The sequence below is a fragment of the Macrobrachium rosenbergii genome, chromosome 56, assembly GCF_040412425.1.
Source record: "Macrobrachium rosenbergii isolate ZJJX-2024 chromosome 56, ASM4041242v1, whole genome shotgun sequence".
Lineage (NCBI taxonomy): Eukaryota > Metazoa > Arthropoda > Malacostraca > Decapoda > Palaemonidae > Macrobrachium > Macrobrachium rosenbergii.
The window spans coordinates 57,263,833-57,286,719 of NC_089796.1; the positions used below are offsets into that span (position 1 = coordinate 57,263,833).

Genomic DNA, 22,887 nt, shown 5'->3' on the forward strand with positions numbered 1-22,887 from the left:
TGATAGCTTTATACAGGATCTCAGCCGAAATCCACTAGAAAGAAGCTGAGGTGTCTTTATGGCCTTTTCAGTACAAAATCCAAGATGTCCCTCTTCGTGAGATGGATGAGCAGCTGTTAAGTGTTACATATCGGCGGAATTACTCGGTTAAAAACACCAGCATAAAAATATGCGTTACATAAGCACATGTATATACGGTATCTACACATATATCATTATGGACAGTATATACATATGCATACAAACTGCGTGCATGTTTACAAACATATTTTTGTTAGTTATCTATGCACTTGCAATGTAAAAAATATATAACAGGTCAAGTGTAATTTAGCCAAGTTTTTTCGCATCAGATTCATTGTTCTTCGAAATTAAGTGAAAAGCCGGAAAACTTGATTAAGCAGAGGTAACGGAGTACGAAAGAGATCATATATTAGAACAAATATGCATTTTCAGAATCTAAAATACGCATTTCTTCACCATTCATAGAAACTATATAGTCATATATTTTTACCAGATTACAAGCTAGCTTTTAAGAAATAAATTAAAGATTCGCATTTTCCTGAAATGTGTTTATATTATGGGGCTTTCCCGCTTTCCTTATCAAGACTGCATTTTCGTGTATACCAACCTTAATGTGCCAATCTTAATATGTGGGGAAAGCAGCAAAAGATATTTAATTGCAACAAACGAATTTATAGAGTCTTCCTATTTCCCTAGATAAAACCTCTATGGACGTGCTTAGACTATAAAGTGCCAATTTTCCCCGTAAATCACACTTTTGTTCCCCTATATCTGTGCCATTTCTAACCAGTGACAGTGTATATTAAAGCTTTTGGTACACGTGATTGCAAACATGTGCAGCTTTACTGCGCCTAATTGTAATAAGTGAACGAAGAAAAGAAAGTGAAGTCTAATTCGAAGTTCGGGTTTTGGATCTCTCAAGTCATTGAAAACAAAGAATACTGGGTTCCTTCTCTCTCTCTCTCTCTCTCTCTCTCTTACACTAAACATCCCAACTCATACAGACAGAATATCCAACAGTTCCAACTAACTGTAGTACAAAGGAGACTCCTCTTCTTATTAAATGTAACGCTATAGTTTACATTTAGCCAACAACACCACCATTACCTTCAAATCCAGGTATTTAATGTTTCTCACAATTCTGATGAATGTAACGTTTTGATTTATTGACCACCGAAAACCGTAATGGGAATTTCTGTGCTCAGGTGGGACTCTGTGCGAAAAATCTGAGATTATTTTGTAAAAAATCAGGAAGAAAAAGTTCAATGACCTGAGAACACACTTACTGACTACAGCAGCTTTCTTCTAAAAGTTCCCTGCGTTTGACTTCATACTAAATTCAGTCAATGCAGCCAGGTGTCTAGATAACAGTGTGACGATCACATGGAAGAAAAACATAAGATACAGAATTTATTCAAATTATTCCTTAAGGAAAACTTAGCTTGGTTGTTAAAATCTATCACCAGAAAGACTTATTCTTTTACCATAAAGAATTTCCTTCTGTACACAAGTGATAAAAACATCAAAATGAATTCATTATTTCCAGATCTATATAATGTAGTCCAGGATACATTCTAGATCTTGCTTTACCGAGGTGTTGCACTCCTTTGACTCGTTTTGACATTCATGCGAAAACAGTTTTAAGACAATCAAGCCTTTTCTGGTACGAAAAATTAACAGCGACTGAAACGAGTTCGAATGAAGTTATCAACCGATTTATTGAATAATAGTTTTCGATGTTATTTGCAATTTCATAAAAACGATCTCCATTTAATTGCGTACGAGGTTTCTATACCCGCACCAGCGGACATACGCTTCAAGTACACCTTTATGTGATTCTTGGAGTTATGGTGGAAGTACTTGGTCTGAAGTGAAATGAATGACTTTGTGTAAGTCAAGACTAGTAAGCCTTTATTTATATATTAGAATTTCAAGAAGAAATAGAGTACAAAACTTGATTCTCAGTGAGCTATGTTCTGTTTCCAGGAGAAAAATTATCTTCAAAATTTTATATTAATCTTCAGGGGATTAACATACTTCAGAATATAGGTTGAAGCAGCATTTCCCCCGTTTACTATTCTAAACATATCGTCAAAACCAGGTGTTTTGGGAAACATACAGTAAACTTGGAACTTGCCGTTTGACAGGTAATCATGACCAAGAGCTTAGATTACTAGTCTTAGTTACTGGCATAATGATACAAGTTGTGAAATCATTACACTATCTTGAGAATTTGGTACCACTGGTGATTTTTATATTATACCACCTCAAACTGTATGTGGAATTATGAAAGCAAAAGAAATCATTTCACCAGTAATAAAATTACGCCGTTTTTGTTATTTTCACTTTTGGACCCATTTCCTCATAGATACACTTCGCTCTGTTTGACGGTAGTGGAATTCTTCGAGTCTGAGTCTTTTCTAAGTAGCCTCCGACAATTCCTTAAACGTATACGAGCAAAGGCAGAATTAGTTGCTTTCTTTAGTCATAACCGCGCTATGCACACATTTGGAAGCCGTGTGTTGAGAAATGCAGACTGAACACACTCTGTAGATATGGTTTATGGCGTTTAGATTTCATCTGCATCTGCAGCTGAACCTGTCGTGGACAGAACTGTCAAGGAAGCACTACTGTAGGAATGTAATTATCGTTCAGGAGACTACTAGCTTCTGAAAGATTTTCTTGTTATAATGTGAGAGTAAGTACTCGGAAACAAGAAATTATCTATCGAATGCGTTTACCTAAATAAATTGTCCCTTTTTTTTGTCTTAGAATTCTTTAATCAAGTTGCTACGTATATTAACCCAGTTCTCCTACCTGGCGCTACTGCAAGTTCGGGTCATTCACAGACAATCGTTTTGCAGATTTAGGCACGACTTTCATTTTAAAAATTATATATATATATATATATATATATATATATATATATATATATATATATATATATATATATATATATATATATATATATATATATATTATATATATATATATATATATATATATATATATATATATATATATGTATGGTGTGTGTGTGTGCATGCTTGATGTCTGACTTATCTCAGGACTTACATTAAGCCAAAATTCGGTGCAACCTCCTTGTAAGCTGAGCTCTAAATGAGTGACACTAATATACTCAGCATGCAACAGTTTGGCTGTGAAATCTTTCACGCACTAATATTTCATTTAATATTGTAGCCCTGAAAAAGAGTACTATAAATCTACTCGGGTTGGAATTCCATTTTTTGAGAAAGTGGTAGTTCCACGATTTCTTTGTTATGCTCAACAGCTGCGGCAGTTTCTTGATGATAGTTCTTTAGGCTAATTCTATCTAGTTCCTCTTCCGGAGGATTCTGACTACTTCCTCTGAGCTTTCTCTGATTTTTTCTTTTGGAGCCCTCTGTTTGGCTTCCAAGACACCTAAAGTTTTACTTCCGTTGTCTATTACCCATATGTATGTCAGGAGCTCAGCAACCAGCTTCTATGGAAAAAAAGACAAGTTTGATGGACGAATATATTTCAAAGATAGTGCGGATAATGCTGAGTACTATTCACACTGAGGAGGACGCGTGATGTCTCGCATCTTTCAATCAACTAAATTCTTTTCGTACACCTATGCGAAAGTGAACCTGTGTGAATTTTGGTAGGGTGTACCTGTCAATTTCATTCTTCTTGCAGGTTTCCTATCATCAGATTATTAGGCACGTTTATTTTATGTTAGTTAAAAGTTCAAGAATATCAAAGTAATGGCTTGGGCTCCTGTTAATGAAGGTAAGCACGTCTCCATCTTCATCTGTAACAAAGCTGACATTATGGGTCAGTGTTTTTTTCTATACCTTCATTTTTCATACTTTAATAGATAACCCTACTCATTTTGTTATTTCCCCACACATGGACTGTTTCGGTGTAGTTCACATTCGCCTCCACATTATTTTATTGAAGAAAAGTCTCAGGCATTTCCTACATAAAAATAGAATTAGGGCCCCACTTCACAAAACTGAGACATCTTGTCTCTGTAACGTCATTCATTATTTTATTTTACTCTGAAAATTATGAAATTCTGTCATTCAACTCTGTATACGTCTCAAGTGTGGATTTAGTTCACAAAACTTCTACGAAAGAAAACGTGATTATTGTATAGGACGGCCTTCAAGTCTTGAGATAGAGTTTCTCTTCTGAGTAGCAATTTGAGATTTCTCCGCGGCCTGGTCAGGCCTGGCCGAGTTTTCTTTTCTTTTTTTTCTTTTTTTTGAGGAAGTGGAGCGGTTGGAGGATCTCTTCTTTCGAACCTAACTTAAAAGATTTCCTTATTATTGCAACCTTCATTTCACCAGCAGGCGGACTGGCATTCGTCTTCTGTTATTTTATTACTAATAATGCCTTTGAGTCTGCTGACGTCCGCCAAGGAGGTTGGGAGATAAGTGTTTTCAACTGTGTTTAGAGAATAGACCAACTGATATTAAGGAATACTGGCGAAAACACTCATTCAGCGCTTCCCTGTAAAGGATTAACGATTTACAGGCATGGAAATCATCTCGCACTACATAAAGAAAAGGTACTCTTCAACTTGGCGGAGCTACGCTTTCTATCGGGTACAATAGATACCCTCGTGACATTGATCATACCTACAGAATGCTTTTCCAGTTCAAATTAATTATTTTCTAGAAAACTGGTGTCTAAATTCCAGTCAAATAGCCATACCTGCCGATGTTTTTCTATGGAAACTAACAGGGAGGTACTTTACTTACCATGATATAACTTTGACTGAATAAAGCTGATAGCTACGATTTTCTATGGATGAATGACGCCAAGTACCTCAACAAAATTAAGGCACTCTTTCACTAAGGCTTGCAATGATAATGTAAGACAGCAAATGGTATGATGAATCAATAGATAACTCATGATACTCGTGATTACTGCGTTGTCACTAGAATTGCGTTATTTTTTCTTTTGGGCGCCGGGGTGGGGGGGGGGATCTTAACTGACTTCTAATAGAGAGTAAAGTCAATTAAATGAGGCTGAGATAACGGGAAACTCTTCCTAATGCCAAGACACTTGTCCCGATCAATATACAAAGAGTTCGTCTTGACACCCAAGTCATGGTCGAGACGCGCCCTCATCTGGGCCAGCCTGTGGAGGGAATTCTCTGCTTCCGAAAGCTTGTGTCTCAAAGCCTCGACGCTTTCGCTCAGCTCCTGCACTTCTCGTACCATCCTGTAAGATGATGAGCCCATCAAACATTGTTATCAAAACAAAACCATGTTCTCAGAGATTCAAGACTTGCCATTATAATATAAAAACATTATTAAAAGGCAAGAAGCCATATTTATGATTTATTTCTATTTGTCGAATACGTATCTGGGGATTTCCGAAAGTTCTTGAAGCAGAAAACTAAAACATCTCAATATATATCTTATTTTTGCATAATTCTTTTCATATGAACAGTCTTTCTAGATATCTGTACCTGTGTTGCGGAGGATCTCGACAAAGTTCCATTTCAGGCCTGTGAGTCCTTCCTTCAAGCCTAGTTTGGACAACCTTCAGAGGCGCTGACTTATCCAAGATGGCCTTTTTCAGAAGGTCAATATGTCGCTCAAGATCGTTCATTTCACGTTGTACCTGAGGAAATGTGTTTTCAGAATAAAGAAAATACACTAAGCAATAAGCATATTTGTCCATTTCAAATAATAAATAGAGCAATAAGAAGATTCTAATGTTACTTAACATTACCTAAAAATGAGACGTCCATCAAGGCCGTTTTTTCTACTGTAGGCTACTTTAAAATACCATGGTAAGAGATCTTACGGACTGCCCTAGAGCAAGAGCCTGTGCCAGGACAAGGCTGGCTAGCTTAATCTAAGACGAACACAAAGAGATAGCTTGAGGGGCTACTCACCCTGTCCCTGTGAGCGAGCAGTTTGTTTCTGGCGTCGTTAGTCTCACCAGACCGATGGGTGAGAGTCGTGTTGGAATTTGACCAAGCCGTCCACATATCCCGATGAGTAGCGGCTATGAGGGCGTCTACCTCCTGACGAAGTCGCTGCGAGCTGTTCCTTTCACTCTGACTCTGCTGGATGTTCCGGTTGCTGAATTCTGCCCAGGTGTCTGGGACACTCACTCTGAAGGAAGTCAACCAACCACAGTTGCGAGGAGAGTTTCCATGGAACGAATATGAAAGTAATGCATGGTTAAAGATGCGTAACAATTTACAGTGTCAACCATTTGTGTTAATTTACTGAGAACTAATTTTGAAATAGTTCAGGAGTTTAGATATGTCTTGAGGAAGTTGTTTCAGGCAAGAATGTTCGGTAGCAAATACTAAAGTTCTGCCTCGGCTGTGACATTGAGTTAACTTTTCCTACAAGATTTTCATCTCGGATATTTGTTGATTAGAGAAAACTATAAGGATCACTTTGCTGTCCTGCCCAACTTACATAACTTTGCTTCGTCAGACAAGCCATTTTAAACAATATTTTCTTAGATGGAACACCTAATTCTTTTGCCATTTGTTAAAAATCAGAATAAAAATGCAGTAGATAGATAAATTGTTAACTGTTAAGTGTTAAAGAATCTAGTGAATTAAGGACCATGACACTTTGTCAACATTAGAGAATCTCTAAAATTAACAGTCAACATCCCCCAGCACCGCTAGGAAGACTTGGCCGGAGTATCATAAAAAGGAAAGAAAAACCTCTGCACCTAACCAGTACGCCATCGTAACGTCTCAGCAGAAAAAGGACGCTGTTGCTAGGGGAAAAGAGTGGCACACACAAACTAAACACTTGCAGGTCTACGGTGTAAAGAATTTCCCACTGAAATTAAATTCATTGAAAGTCGTCAAGCATGAAATCTACCGACGACTGTTAGAAGTAATCACCATTAGTAGAAAAGAGAAAACACGACAACTTAGAGGAAATTTGTACGAAAGTAAAAGTATTGCGCAGAGTGTAATAACATCATCATCTAGACCCCTCACATTCCTTAACAAGGGATTTCAGGTGAAAGAATCACTAATAATATCTTGGTATCTTACGTGTTATCCACCCTTTCGATGCCAGGATAGTAAGTTATATTAGCGGAGTAATTATGGAGGCTATGCTGTGTGTGGTCGATGGTGAGAGCATGGTTCTTGTTCATGGTGTCGTGTTCTAAATCTTGCCTGGCAGCACGATCACGGCTCAGCTGAAAGTAATCAGAGAAGAATTAGAACTAATTCAGAAATACTTTATTTGTAGAACAATATGGAGTTTCAGTCCATGAAACACTTCCATTCTGTACGTGAAGATCTTTAACTCGGGGAAAATAAAAGTAATTCTTTTATAAGTAACGGCGTCATTTCTTTGGAAGACGATTAGCCAAACAGTTTATGTCAAGATGTCGTAACTAGGCAATTAATTCCTAGCCTTAGTGCCAATAAGCTCTTGGAACCTAGTTCATAAAAATCATTAGCTTTCACTTTTAAAAGGTTCCCAAAATAGTCATTATTTGCATGCATCATGATGACGTCTGAAGATTTTACGAAATATCAAAACCCATTACACCGTATGTTAAACTTAACTTCGACAACTTCCACTGCAAAACAAAAAAAATGTACACAAAAATAAATTCAACAGTATCATGATTACCTCTTAACTATTCATTTTAGCATATCAGTGACGATATATCTGCTCATGGTCTGTGTTAAGTACCCACTTGGGTATTTATTAAGCATAACCTTTAGGTGTAGCACATGAAGTTTACTTAAAGCTTTGTAAACACTTCGTAGATATTCCACAAATATAGATGAGTAAAACGCAAAGATCGAAAATAACCTGCAAATTGACCCTCTCGAGCAGATTCCTCATCCTTGCTTGACAGTCCTTGATGGTGTCCACTTCTCTCAAGAGAGATTCCTCCGGGTGGTCCCTGACGAGGTCGATTCCTGCAATGTTCGGTGAAATGTCAATATCCTTTGCTAGTTGAGTGGTTTTCTTATTCTATTATGCTTATTCTCGATTGGCTGCAAGTGCAAAATATTTCTTTGTTATTCGTAGCTGCTAAGGGGTTTATGAGAAACTATTGGCCTAAATGGTAATATAAAAAATTGATACAGTATGTATTTTTTACTAAATTTCTTATAATTCCTGTCTTCAAAAAATCTCTTGTGAATAAAATCATTTAGGATAATTTTAATTTCATTATAGTTTTATAAATTACTACGTTGTGAACTGATTCAGTAATTTTTTTAGATTACTAGAAAACAGGTAACAGTAGAAGTATAACTTGTTCCTGCATCCATGGCAAAAAAAATCAGATTAATAAACATTTGTCCCCAAAGCGACCATAGCCACAGCCCGTGCTCTGCTCTTGCGTTGTCCTAATTACCTTGACGATTTTCTCTGAAATAGAGACACTCCTTGGTCACATGAAGAGGGTTTTCAGTGTCCTTGAGAGCGTGCTCGAGCGCTCTTCTGGAGTCGTTGAGTCGATTGGTTTCTGCCAGCATACGGTCCAGCTCTTGCATGAGCTCGCTCCTCCAAAATGTGATGTCGCTCACTCGTTCGCCTAATCTCTGGGAGCTCTCTCGCTGTGCGATGTTTGTCCGGTCATAGGTGAAGCTGAAAGGAACAGCGTAGCCTTCAGAAAATTTTTGCGACCGTGGTTAAGTTAACTAGTCGGGTCGTTTTTTAAATTTACTGGAGGGGAGCTTGCAAACAGCGTTGTTTCAGTGTGTTTCTTCTCTTGTGGAAGTAAAACGGGGCAGGGCTTAAGCTTTGTATCATATGCATATAAATTGATGACTAACTTCATAGAAATAAGTCCTCTTCGGGTACATGGCTTTTAGCCGAATTCGAGTATCTCTATGCTCAGGCGAAAAGATGGGATGTTTCATCGGTGGTTATTTTATGGTAAACATTGTTTAGTTTTCTGGATAGAATCTCCTCACTTCATATGTAAACAGTGATACATTATCTTAAATTGGCGGAGAAAATCGTGAAATAAAAAAATATTGACCGTAAAGTAATTAATGCCAAAAAAAATTGGCCTCAAAATAATCAGTGGAAAATCAGCAATTATTGTGTCTTTGAGAAACTTATGTATAGATAGATATATATATATATATATATATATATATATATATATATATATATATATATATATATATATATATATATATTTACATATGAATAATTTTCTCGTGTCCAGAGAGCTCTTGGAGGGCTATAAAATGTGTATATATCTCCAAAGAATGCGCAAAATGTATGTTAAATAACGGTCTTCGCGTAATTAAAAAACAAGTAAAAAATGCGCCGAAGTTTCTTCGGCGCAATCGAGTTTTCTGTGCGGCGCGGCCCATGAAATTCATCCACGGTCAGGTGGTGGCCTATGTTGTTGGTACCTATATCTGTGCCAGAAGTACGGTTATGGCTAACTTTAACCTTAAATAAAATAAAAACTACTGAAACTAGAGGGCTGCAGTTTGGTTTGTTTGATAATTGGAGGGTGGATGATCAACAGAAAAAGTGCGGACGGACAGGCAAAGCCGTCTCTATAGTTTTCTTTTACAGAAAACTAAAAAGGTTGAATTTAAGAGAATAGGAAACTGCGAATGTCAGTAGAACGGACGTATTCAACGTACCCGACAAGCCTGACGGCGTCATCCCGAACTCTCTCCGAGACCCCTCTGGTGGAGTCAGCATCGCTGAAATGATTCAAGTTACCTGGAAGGAAATCCAAGATCGTTTTCAGTGGAACGGAGCGCATAAGAATTCAGAAAATTTGGGGGGATTCATTAGTGCTAGGTACGAAGTGTACCTCATGTTAGTCCAGCAGTAAAAAACCAGAACGTGGCCAGGAAGTGAATGAGGTAAATTAGGTTAAATCCCATTGTGCTTCTGTTGACTTCAGAAGTTTGAAATCGTGATTTTTAGTCCATGACTATATCAAGGCTTCTCACTGACTTAGAAGATTATGTTCTATGTCTAATTTCTTGAAAGCCTGACTTTAGATGTAACTTTCCAGACGTTATTTTCCTCTTGTAAAATGACCTAATGTATTAGTTGGAAGGAACATCTATTCTATAAAAAACAAAATCCAAAAAGAAAAAACACGGCGAACAAACAGTACTTACTCTGCGACCAGTCTGCGGGCGTGTATCGCGTTTTCATTGTGGCAGTTGCTGATGTGAAGATGTTGGGAAATCGAACCGAGTCGAGCACTCGACTTTCGGTTGGATATGAGCGACTCAAGGTAGGAGGAACCAGAGAAAGGCTGAGGAATACAAAGAATAGAGATTTTCAAAAAATACCGAAGGGTTACGATACCCGTAATTTATGATTGTTACATAACCCTGAAAAATCTACTGAGGATCTTAATGACTTCTTTAGTTTCATTCATACTACAGGTTAGATGATTTTAGGCAAGGCGAGGTCCGGAGAAGATAGCCTACTCTTGGGGAAAAGTATAAAGATGAATGTATCAAGGCTGTCTGAAAGTTTTGATAGAAGCACCCATGTTAAGGATAGAAGAAAACTTTATTATAACATTATCATAAATCTTGTGAAACACGTCAATTACTTCTGATACAACTACACGACGATCACAAATTCACGTTAACATTGTTAAGGAAAGAGATAACCTTTATCGGAAAGAAATGTCTAAAAAAATCTGCACAATCATTATAAAAATGTCTATATATACATACATATATACTGTGTGTGTATGTATATATATATATATATATATATATATATATATAGAGAGAGAGAGAGAGAGAGAGAGAGAGAGAGAGAGAGAGAGAGAGAGAGAGAGAGAGAGAGAGAGAGAGATTATTTCCAATTTCATAGGCAGTCAAATATAATGTATATTTTTTATTTTTATAGTACAATAGAGACAAGCATACAGACACTAGAATATATTTTGCAGTCTAATAGAACCCAAAATGTTTCAAAGTAATTTTACACATATTTTCGCTAATACAATTGTTCCCAAAAGAAAAAGTTAAGATAGTATACTATTAGTTCTGTGTTGAACGGAAATTCCCTGCTGTAAAGATTACCATTTATGAAAATGTTTAGTAATTAATATAGGCTTACTCATATACAGAAAAAAGGTTGCAGTTGTAAAGACAAAAAAAATAAAACAGTGCTGCCTACCTCTGTTCGAACGGCCTGGTGTCAACCGTCTTCATGGCTACCGTCTTATTGAGAGCCGCGGGGGGCTGGTGGTAAAGGACTGGAACACTTGACATGGTGGATGATGTCTTTAGATTTCAGTTGTAAGCACAAAAGTTTATGAAACAAACTTGTATCTCCAAGGGACTACTAGTGAATGAAAGCACTTACAATTTTCGCCTTTGTATCTATCACGTCTGTCATTACAATGTTTTTAAAAATACGTCATTTTCTTATCACATTGAATATTCAGTGTGATCTGTAAATAAGAAAGAGATAGCAATTATGCGTTTTGGTCGAAATTTAATTGTAGATGACTTAAGATATTTGCATATTTACCTTCGTGACTCTTTAGTTTCCTGGACCACCGGCGGGGTCATTGAGGGTATATACCTGAAGTTGCGATCTCTATGCCAGTACTGCGTAGTTCGGTGGTCTAAGTTGGTCTTCCACCAGGGCAGCGCTGCAAAGCCTTGCGATCATTTCTAAAGGTCTGGTAACCCGCAAATTGAACAGAGGCTTAGTGCGATTGTGATTTTTTTTTTTTACCGTTAATGTTTAATGAGTAAGTGTTAGCAAATGTTCAGGGTTTAGTGAGTAAGTGTTTGGTGAATGTTATGAGTGTTTCGTGAATGTTTAGTTTAGGGTTTAGTGAATGTTTTGTGACTGTTAGTGAGTGTTTAGTGTGCAAGTATTCAGTGAATGTTTAGTGGGTGTTTAGGGTTAGTGAATGTTTAGTGTATAAGCATTCCGTGAATGTTTAGTGAATGTTTAGGGTTTAGTGAATGTTTAGTGTGTGTTTAGTGAGTGCTTACGGTTTAGTGAACATAAGTATTCAGTGAATGTTTAGTGTGTAAGTATTTAGTGAATGTTTAATGAGTGCTTAGTTTAGTGAATGTTAATGTTTAATAAATGTTTAGTAAGTATTCAGTAAATGTTCAGTGAGTGTTTAGTGAATGTCTTGTGAAAATTAGTGTTTAGTGGCTGTTTAGTGTGTAAGTGTTTAGTGAATGTTTAATAAGTGATTAGTGAATGTTCATTGACTGTTTAGTGTTTAGAGATTTAATGAGCATTTAGCCTTTAGTGAGTATTTAGTGTTTAATGAGTGTTTAGGGTTTAGTGAGTGTTTAGTGTATAGTGAGTGCTTAGTGAATGTTTAGTGAGTTTAGTGTATAGTGAGTACTTAGTGAATGTTTAGCAGTGAGTGCTTAGTGAGTGTTTAGTGTTTAATGAATGTTAAGGATTAAGTGAGTGTTTAGTGAATGTTTACTGAGCGTTTGGGGTACAGTGAGTGTTTAGTGAATGTTTAGTGTTTTATGAGTGTTTAGCGAGCATTTAGTGTATAGCGAGTGTCGAGTTTTCACTGAGTATTTAGTGTTACTGAGTGTGAGTGTACAGCAAGTGTGAGTGTTTAGTGAGCATAAGTGTATTGTGAATAGTAGTGTTTAGTGATTGTACATTACTGCTTAGCTAGTGTTTAGTGACTGTATGCAAAGAAAGTCCTGTAATTTACAGGAACCATTTATGCTAAACACTGCTTAGATCCAAGAGCAGATGCTTAAACCTTGACCACAATGGTTGGAGTGCTTAGGCCAACCTGTTTTTGTAAGGTAAGTTTTCTCTGTAAAATTAGGTCAAGTAATAATAATAATAATAATAATAATAATAATAATAATAATAATAATAATAATAATAATAAAGTATAGTACTATGAGCTGGGCCAATACCTTTCAGTATGGCCCCCCCAACAAAGGTCACGCTCGGCAGGGAGATCGTCACTCCAAGTTACTGACACTCTATGACTAAGAAATTATATATATATATATATATATATATATATATATATATATATATATATATATATATATATATGTATTATGTATATAAGTATACCTAGTTTTACTAGACCACTGAGCTGATTAACAGCTCTCCTAGGCTGGCCTGAAGGATTAGACTTATTATACATGGCTAAGAACCAATTGATTACTTAGCAACGGGACCTACAGCTATTGTGGGAATCTGAACCATTATAGCGAGAAATGAATTTCTATCACCAGAAATAAATTTCTCTAACTCTTCATCTATGTATATGTATGTATATATATATATATATATATATATATATATATATATATATATATATATATATTATATACACACATATATGTATATATATACACATATACATACATATATATAGACATACATATATTATAACGTGCCATTCCTATTTGCAATAGCACATGAAGTTCCACTTATTTAAAACTTTAACATAAAGACTAAGCATGTAGAGTACAGGTGGCGAGTCGACTTCGTAACCACCCAGAACTGGAGAACAGGGAGCAGTTAAAACACCGCTGAAATTAGCACTAGCTGAACTCTTGGCGCCTTCACGAAACATTCCACCCATTCTCTCTAAGCCTATTATCTCGTCTTTGTCAGCCTTTAAGTTCCCCTGGGTACTGTCGTTCATCTACTTACTCCAGCACCGCTCACGTGGGTGCCCCAAAACACAGGAACCGGCGAGTTAATGGACAAATCGCCCACACGTGGGACGGAGACTGAAGGCAGGAGCAAAGGCTATATAAGGACCTGACCAGGGGTCATGCAAGGAGCTCGTTACTAGCCAGAATCAGAGCAGAGCCCTTGCTGGGTTGGTGTCCAACCGCCCTCTCCTTTTCTGACCCAGTCAATCTTTGTCATGCTAATACAGTTCTACCAAAGTCCCTTGCCTTATTGTACAAAGGATCACTTTGCTGTCCTGCCCAATTTACATAGCTTTGCCTCGTCAGATAAGCCATTTTAAACAATATTGAGTGATAAAGGAATAAATTATTTTACCTAATAATTTGGAGAAATAACTACCAAATCTCTGAACATTTTTGGGGGGAGGTTTTCTTAGGCGGAACACCTAATTCTTTTGTCCGTGTGTTAAAAATCAGAATAAAAATGCAGCAGATAGATAAATTATTAACTGTTTAGTGTTAAAGAATCTAGTAAATTAAGGACCATGACACTTTGGCAACACCCTGGAACACGATGCAACAGCATCAACAAACGGCCAGGCAAAATTCAGCCCACTAGTCCACCCAGTAACTGTAACCCACCTGTATTATATGTAAATAAATACACTGTATCTTAGTTTAACTTATTTTAGTGTCTTATTTCATTCACATTTGTAACTTTTAGAGGAAATAAAACCAATAGAAAAGGATATCATTCATTTGACCTTAATAAATATACGATGAAGAGATAGTCAGAAGAGGCATAGAGAAAACTCGATGCAAATTAAATGAAGTAGACACAGTAATTATATTCATCAGTACTACTACTACTACTACTACTACTACTACTACTACTACAGAAGAGGTCCTGTTTCATTGTGATAACAGTATAATAATAATAATTATGCAGAATTTTGAGCCTCATCCTTGAAGTTCTTGGGCCCTATCCAGTCATGACAGGATACCTGCCTTCCTCCAAGAAAGCAGCCTCTGGGTTGGACCCTTCCCTTCAAGGCTGCCCTCAAGAGACTGGTGAGCATTGGGGGCTTTTGGGCCTCATCCTTGAAATTTTTGGGCCCTCTCTAGGCCCGCTTCCCCAACCTGGCAGGACACCTGCCTTCCTCTAAGGAAGCAGCCTCTGGGTTGGACCCTTCCCTTCAAGGCTGCCCTCAAGAGACTGGCGAGCCTTGGGGAATTTTGTCTTGAACCCTTCGGAAGCCTTAGAAGCCTCTGGAATTCCCAGATTCCCTACTGTCACCCCAGGGATGACAAGAATGATCCGGACAAGATCCACTTGGAACATAGAGGGTATGTACCTGGAGACTGGAGTTGCGATCTCTATACCAGTACTACATAGTTTGGCAGTCTTCTACCACGGCGGAGCTGCAAAGCCTTGTGGCCTCATTTAAAAGTCTGGTACAGTAACCCGCAAATTGAACAGGGGCTCAGTGTGATTGTGAATTTTTGTTATCGTTAATGTATAATAACCAAGTGTTTAGCAAATGTTTAGGGTTTAGTGAATGTTTGTGAGGAAGTGTTTGGCGAATGTTTAGTGAATGTTTAGTTTAAGGTTTAGTGAATGTTTAGTGTGTAAGTATTCAGTGAATGTTTAGTGAGTGTATAGGGCTTGATGAATGTTTTGTGAATGTTAGTGAATGTTTATTGTGTAAGTATTCAGTGAATGTCTTGTGAACATTAGTGCTTAGTGAATGTTTAGTGTGTAAATATTCAGTGAATGTTTAGTGAGCATTTAGAGTTTAGTGAATGTTTAGTGTGTAAGTGTTTAGTGAGTGTTTAGGGTTTAGTGAAGGTTTAGTGCATGTTAGTGTTAAGTGAATGTTTAGTGCGTAAGAATTCAGTGAAATGTTTACTGTGTAAGTATTCAGTGAATGTTTAGGGTTTAGTGAATGGTTTTAAAATGTTACTGTTTAATGAATATTTAGTGTATAAGCATTTAGTGAATGTTTAGTGTGTTTAGTGTGTGTTTAGTGAGTGCTTGGGGTTTAGTGAATGTCAGTGTTTAGTGAATGTTTAGTACTTAAGTATTCAGTGAATGCTTAGTGAGTGTTTAGGGTTTAGTGAATGTTAGTGTTTAGTGAATGTTTAGTAAGTATTCAGTGAATGTTTAGTGAGTGTTTAGTGAATGTCTCATGAAAAGTAGTGTTTAGTGAATATTTAGTCTGTAAATGTTTAATGAGTGTTTAATGAGTGATTAGTGACTGTTCATTGACTGTTTAGTGTTTAATGAGTGTTTAGGGATTTGATGAGCATTTAGAGTTTAGTGAGTCTTTAGTGTTTAATGAGTGTTTAGGGTTTAGTGAGTGCTTAGTGAATGTTAGTGAGTATTCAGTGTATAGTGTGTACTTAGTGAATGTTTAGTGTATAGTGAACGCTTAGTGAATGTTTAGCGTTTAATGAGTGTTTAAGGTTTAGTGAGTGTTTAGTGTATAGTGAGTGCTTAGTGAATATTTAGTGTATCATGAGCACTTAGTGAATGTTTAATGTATAATGAGTGCTTAGTGAATGTTTAGTGTTTAATGAATGTTTAGGATTAAGTGAGTGTTTAGTAAATGTTTACTGAATGTTTGGGGTACAGTGAGTGTTTAGTGTTTTATGAGTGTTTAGTAAGCGTTTAGTTATAGTGAGTGCCTATTCAGTGTTGAGTATTCAGTGAGTGTTTAGTGTTATTGAGGGTGAGTGTATAGTAAGTATGAGTAAGTGTGAGGGTTTATTGAGTGTGTAGTAAGTGTGAGTGTTTAGTAAGTGTGAGTATTTAGTGTATAGTGTGTACTTCGTGAGTGTTTAGTGTATAGTGAATGCTTAGTGAGTGTTTAGCATTTAATGAGTGTTTAGGGTTTAGTGAGTGTTTAGTGTATAGTGAGTGCTTAGTGAATATTTAGTGTATCATGAGCACTTAGTGAATGTTTAATGTATAATGAGTGCTTAGTGAATGTTTAGTGTTTAATGAATGTTTAGTATTAAGTGAGTGTTTAGTAAATGTTTACTGAGTGTTTGGGGTACAGTGAGTGTTTAGTGTTTTATGAGTGTTTAGTGAGCGTTTAGTGTATAGTGAGTGCCTATTCAGTGTTGAGTATTCAGTGAGTATTTAGTGTTATTGAGGATGAGTGTATAGTAAGTAAGAGTAAGTGTTAGGGTTTAGTGAGTGCATATTAAGTGTGAGTGTTTAGTAAGTGTGAGTACATAGTAAGTGTGTGTGCTTAGTGAGTGTATAGTATGTGTGAGCGTTTAGTGAGCGTAAATGTATTGTGAATGTTAGTGTTTAGTGATTGTACATTACTGCTTAGCTAGCGTTTAGTGACTGTATGCAAAGAAAATCCTGTAATTTACAGGAACCATTTATGCTAAACACTGCTTAGATCCAAGAGCAGATGCTTAAACCTTGACCACAATGGTTGGAGTTCTTAGGCCAACCTGTTTTTGTGAGGTAATTTTTCTCTGTGAAATTGGGTCAAGTAATTTTATAATAATAATAATGGTAAAAATAACAATATTAATAGTAATAATATTAAGTTGATAATAATAGTGTGTGTGTGTGTGTGTGTGTGTGTGTGTGTGTGTGTGTGTGTGTGTAATATGATTAATAATCGACGCACTGACACGTGATTTCTATATGCATAACTACCACCGGGAAAAGTGGAAAGCACTGGGTGTAAATTCAGACCGGTTTCGTCCTTATATCCAAGACGTCTCATATATAAATACGAAACCGGTTAGGATTTGCACTGTCAGTTTCATTTTTTCTTGTGGTAATTGTGAATATAGATATATATATATATATATATATATATATATATATATATATATATATATATATATATATATATATATATATATATATATATATACATATACACACAGTATATATGGTATTTCAACAACAACAAAAACATGCTATGTATCAGAAAACTTCATTCAAGAAGTCAGGTTACATTTTCCTTCAAAAGATGATTTATAATTAAACATTTCATTTCTTTTAAAGCTCCGGCTTTTAGGAACAGGCAAATGAATAATTTGTCATGAACGCAGTCGCTCCTCTAAGTGCCAACCACGAAAGAGATTCTAGACTACGAGTCTACGAGGAATTTTCAAGAAGAAGAAGCTCCTCAGCTGACATTCATAAACAAACAGCATGAGTTCCGTTCCTGAAAATGCCCCAGACCGTAAGAAAACTGCAGTTTGTTGCCATAGCTTTCGATATGACAGAATTTATTTTATGTTATGGGAATTATGGAAACATATTTATATCTTGATGACGATACAGTACATAGGCTATTAGGCTCAAGCTTCAAGTAGGCTAAGACTACTGCTCAGGATTCGCCTGTCACCCGTCATGGAAGCTTGGCAGGCTACTCCAGGCTGTGGGTGGAAAACTTAGGCATGTTAATTTTGGTTTAATGACAAGGGGACCAGTTTAGGACGACAGACACGGGTTATGCCGACAAAACCTAACCTTATCTTGCCCAGAATGCTGTGGCTTGACCTAACCAGACCCTACCTTCCTAACCTGACTTAGAGTGCAGTGCCCTGACCTGGTAGTGGGGGAGGAGGCTTCGCCCCTCCTGGAACCCCCAAGTAGCACTTAAGCATTGGAAACATAAACTAAGCTTTTGCTCAGAGGTGGGTTATAGTAAAAGCAACGGTTCTTTGTAGCTGGGACTCCGCCCACTGCCCACATCACAATCGTTCCTTGAAGCTGATTGGTTGGCAGCTATTATAATTTTTTTATTTTGTTATGTATCTTGTGATGCATTCTTATTGTAGCCTTCATTTTCACAAAAATGCTACTTCACCCGTATATTTGAATATCACAGTAATATAATTTGTTATTCTTTTTGTAAATATATTTTTTATATAATTTATTGAGAGTAGTCCAATAGTTGTGTGTAAGGAAGGCTATGAGACACCCCTATGTTCGGTCAGTGTGTGCCATTGGCTACATGCTCACAAGTTTTAATTTTATTCTCTGTGGTATAAGTGGCATTACAATTACTCTGGCCATCAACGTGAACACCTTTATGTGTATATGCAGTGCTTATACATGTACATTCGACCATATTCACAAACATCATGTATTATGGGACATCATGTATCATCGGGTTGTTAATTAAAAGCTACTCTATTTCCAACAGATACTTGAAAGAAATCTATTTGCAATAAGAAATTTGTATAGGCCTATGACCTGTCATTTCCTCAAAATGTAAGAATTTGATATGTGGGCGTAATCTCACAGTGATATTAACATTTGACATGCTGGATTATGATGAATTCATTCCCTAATATCAGAACTGGGTGCATAAGTCTATGCTTCATTTCACTGAATGTGTTCTATGTGGAACCACTTATGTAGGCCAACACCAGTTTTAAAAAGGCACTATGCATGTATTTAGGCATGTGCATGATAAAAAAAATGCTTAGACAGAATCATCTAAGATATTCATAATGATGATATTATATAACTTAATATATCTTTTATCAGAGATATCAGTTGCATACTTCACAACTCCGGGAATTCAAATTTGTGGTGCTCAGCACTACCAAATGAAGTCAAGTACCTACTGGTAATCATTTGGACTGTTATCTAGTGTGATGTCAATCCCCCTCTGAGAGCTAGCCAATCACTAGCATGCAGTGGGCAGGGCTTAGCTGCAAAGAGCAGTTTCTTTTACTCTAGTGATAGAGCCTGCTCCCATCATTCTGCAAACTACCCGATTGCAGTTGTCACATAGGCTAAATGGGGTTGACCATTAAATGCTGTGAGAATGTAAAATATAGTCATGGTCAGTTTTGATAGTTTTTATTTTTTATGATTGATGAATTTGGCATTCATTGTCATTCTTAGTTAACATATTTCACCATTTCACATGGTTAAGTGTATGATACATTAATTGGTTGGCAAATATACGAACCATATATTTTCAAATCATTTGTCATGTAGCGCATGCTGAAGATTATTGTTGATGCAAACCACTTGGTTTTGAGTATTTCCATCCCCCTTAGGCCTATACTTTACAGTAATGGGCATTGGGCCTCCAATGGAAACAGGAGGATGTAACTGAAGTGGTTAGGCTAAGACTTCTTCAGGAATTATGATAAAAAATACAGAAGTTACAAGATAATTGTCAGAAAAATCATTAGTAGTGCTAGTTTAGATTTACATATCAAGTAAATGTTTGTAATTAGCAACAATCACTACATAACAGTGGTCAAAGATAGATGAAATGCTAACCTAACCTAACATAATGTGACAGATCTTACATGACAGTTCCCCCGCCCCTGACCTCCAGAATTAAACATGACCTAGAGGCCCTGGAAAAATATAGTAAAATACAGCATTGCATCCTAACCTAACCTAACATGTTATGGTTGTAAGTTGAGGCTATCCTTCGTAAGAACATCACTAATTTGTTTTCCCATGTGAAGATTAGGTCCACTTTCTAATGTTAACAGCAATATTTGTTTCACTGAAAATTAACCTTTCAGCCTTTTATATAAAGTTTTCTCATAATAAAATTTGTTTTTTCCTTTTTTTTTTTTTTGCAGATTGCCCTGGGACTAACAGCGAAGATGCAGGCAAAGCCTCTGCATGTGCTGGTTGTCCAAACCAGCAGATATGTTCATCAGGTGCAACAAAGGCACCTGACCCGGGTAAGACTCTTGGAAATTTTATGGCCAAGTAGTGCTGTTTAAGTAAATTGAGGAGACAGTTTTTACATTGTTGTTTTCTTATGATTCATGTATTTCATATTTATTAAAATTATTTATAAACTGCATTTGTTCTGATGAAAATACAAACATTTATATTTGTATAGAGGCGTATCTTTCAGCAATGTCTGGTCACTTTTGTTAAGTGAAGTTTGTTAACAAGATAATTAAGATGTTTGGTGAGATGGAAACCACATCCAGTCAGTGACTGAGCACTTAATTTTTCTTCTTCAGCTGCCATCATGTCAATAGAACTTCAATGCTGCCTTTTTTTCTCTCTCTCTCTGTTTCTCAAGTGATACTGTAACAATGGTGTGTGAGTCATGTATGTTATTCCCCCACATTTTTGGCAACACCAAGGCCTTTATATTATTTACGGTTTGCCGAAGTCACATAAGATTGTCATTTTTTCCAGTTACAATACTGTATGTGTAGTTATTATTGTTCCTTTGAGATATCCAACCTTTTTGGTTTTTTTTATTAAGGTTTTAGTTTTTTTTATATCAGAGGAAGTGCAAATAGCAGTAAATTACAATGTTTTTTTTTCATACTTTGTTTCCTTATTGCAGGGATGGGAACTTGGAATGTGGGTAAGAGCATTCTAGTGATGGTCTTCTTCCCCCCACCTTCTTTTTATACTAATTAGGCTAAGTGAATGTTGGCTTCACCTTGTAAGACCACTTTCCATCCTTCCTTTGTACCTGTTTAGTGTATTGGGGGTTTGAAAGCAGCAAAGACCACCAGTCTTTGCCTTCATACAACAGTTAAGAATGGGGTTTGATATCTTTCCAGTTTCCAGTTGTTCATGCCCCTGTAATGCTTGCACAATTCTTTTAAGTCTTAGGGTGATCCAGATAATTCTCCCCCACTGAGATCTTTTACCTTTGGCCATAAGCCCCTCTCCCACTATTCCTTACCGTAGGTTCTCAACTTTGCCAACAGACCCCTGTTTTGCAATGGTCATCACCTCTGCAAAGCACAGGGTGTTTCTATATTCTTCCTAATTTTTATACATTGAGTTCTTCCTCTTGTAACCTTCTCCAATTTTCATGTCTTTGCTGTCCCAGGGCCTTTAAGGATGAGGCAACTTTGGAATCTTCTTTAGGGTACTCCTACAGAATATCCCTTGAACATCTCTTCTCCTACAGGAGGGACACTAGTCTGGTCCTTATTAGGGACTGAAGCACTATTAAAGAACAGATGGTTCTTGTCATGAGCGTTCCCATTATCAGTCATTGAACAGGGCTTTCTTAGGAGAGTCAAAATGTTCTTTCTTTGTGGTACAATATTTTTGGAGGTTTTGTGGGAAAGATGGACCACCCCTTTACAGTAATGTCTAGATTCTACAGAATTGGTCTTGAGGCTTCCTCCCATTTTGCTGATCTGTTTCTAGCTTTGCTGAATTGGCAGTTGGATAACGTGGTTAGAATAATTCACATTACTGTTTTCTCTTGTGTGTGTCATTGGTCCTAACACCTAGGCCCCTGTTTTAACTAACAGGGCACAGTGCTGTTCTGATAATACGCTGATTTTCTGGGAATTTTGTCCAATGTTATGACTGAACTGTTGTTGTTGGCTCTGGTCACTATTCACAGATGGGATGACTTGAGTTACTGCCATCTGAAATTGCACATGCTTTGGCATCACATGTACCTGTGCATGTTTGACTAGTATCATCTGCCACTATATGCAGTAACTAGACTGGTCTCCAGCAGTAATACAGGTCAACTTGCCGCTTGGTTTTTAGCACAAGTTGCAGCAGCTCTTACTACCATCACATATCCTTACAAATCCATTCTTGCCTGGTATTGGTCCTGTGCCTGCTGACCAGTTCTCTGTACCGCAGTCAGGGAATGAGTTACCATTCCCTGAATACAGTTCCACTCAGCAGTCTCACTTGGTTCCAACACATTTGCTGCGGTTTCTATTGGACGTGTTTGCAGTTTCCTTGATTGATTGGTATTGATCCCACAGCAGTGGTCTATTACTACCCTTTCTCCTACCTGGAACCTTGCCTGGTCAACCCAAGGAAAGATCATGACCTTTGCTTATTAAGCACATGAAATTCAGTCAACCTATCCTCATCTTGAGGTGGACTATTGGTTCCATGCACTGAGGTTGGGAGTCTTATAAACAGGAGCCTTGCCTCTTTCTACTTATGGGTACCCATAGGCCCTTGGGCTCTTATTCTGAGTTCTTAGGGTGGTGGTTCCTCAAGCTAACTGAGCTCCTTTTCGAACAGAAAAGCATTTTCCCTAAGGTTCATGATCAGGTTTAGTTTGATGAGTCCAATGCAAGTGATGTCCAGCCTCATCTCATCCTCACCTCCTTCCTGAACATTGATAGCCAGACTTGTTTTTGTGTTGGTCAGTTAGGTGCAGGTAAGCTACACAAGTGAACACTTGTCTGAGGACTAATTTCGAACAATTTGTACCTTCCATCCGTGCTAAACAAAGGGAAAGGTTGCCATAAAAACCTTATTG

The 22,887-nt window shown here is 37.1% G+C and overlaps 2 protein-coding genes across 3 annotated transcripts in view; one reads left to right on the forward strand and one right to left on the reverse strand.

Moving 5' to 3' along the window:
- Positions 1 to 4,248: 4,248 nt before the first annotated feature.
- Positions 4,249 to 11,436, reverse strand: LOC136836430 (tektin-3-like). Its single transcript, XM_067100658.1, has 9 exons — positions 11,160 to 11,436; positions 10,136 to 10,275; positions 9,644 to 9,725; positions 8,389 to 8,621; positions 7,836 to 7,945; positions 7,058 to 7,206; positions 5,921 to 6,143; positions 5,489 to 5,643; positions 4,249 to 5,238 (listed from the first exon to the last, which is right to left on the reverse strand). The coding sequence occupies exons 1-9, from the start codon at positions 11,252 to 11,254 to the stop codon at positions 5,013 to 5,015; spliced, it is 1,413 nt and encodes a 470-aa protein (XP_066956759.1). The 5' UTR covers positions 11,255 to 11,436; the 3' UTR covers positions 4,249 to 5,012.
- A 156-nt stretch (positions 11,437 to 11,592) lies between these two features.
- The window catches only part of Nubp1 (NUBP iron-sulfur cluster assembly factor 1), a 79,734-nt gene continuing 68,439 nt past the window's right edge, over positions 11,593 to 22,887 (forward strand). The window contains exons 1-3 of one of the 2 annotated variants that reach the window (XM_067100659.1): positions 11,593 to 11,668; positions 17,682 to 17,862; positions 20,243 to 20,347. In XM_067100659.1, coding sequence (XP_066956760.1) covers positions 17,832 to 17,862; positions 20,243 to 20,347 — 136 coding nt within the window. In that variant the 5' untranslated portion in view covers positions 11,593 to 11,668; positions 17,682 to 17,831. Of the gene's footprint in view, positions 12,788 to 17,681; positions 17,863 to 20,242; positions 20,348 to 22,887 lie in introns of both variants that reach the window. The other variant, XM_067100660.1, reaches the window with a different exon arrangement.

What these genes read in the sequence shown, in the direction of transcription:
- LOC136836430 (XM_067100658.1), bottom strand. Translation starts at nt 11,254, where the DNA reads ATGTCAAGTGTTCCAGTCCTTTACCACCAGCCCCCCGCGGCTCTCAAT. An exon ending in ACCAGGCCGTTCGAACAGAG is followed by an intron (nt 10,276 to 11,159) that starts GTAGGCAGCACT and finishes TGTATTCCTCAG; the next exon opens with CCTTTCTCTGGTTCCTCCTA. An exon ending in TGCTCGCTCACAGGGACAGG is followed by an intron (nt 5,644 to 5,920) that starts GTGAGTAGCCCC and finishes ACATTTCCTCAG; the next exon opens with GTACAACGTGAAATGAACGA.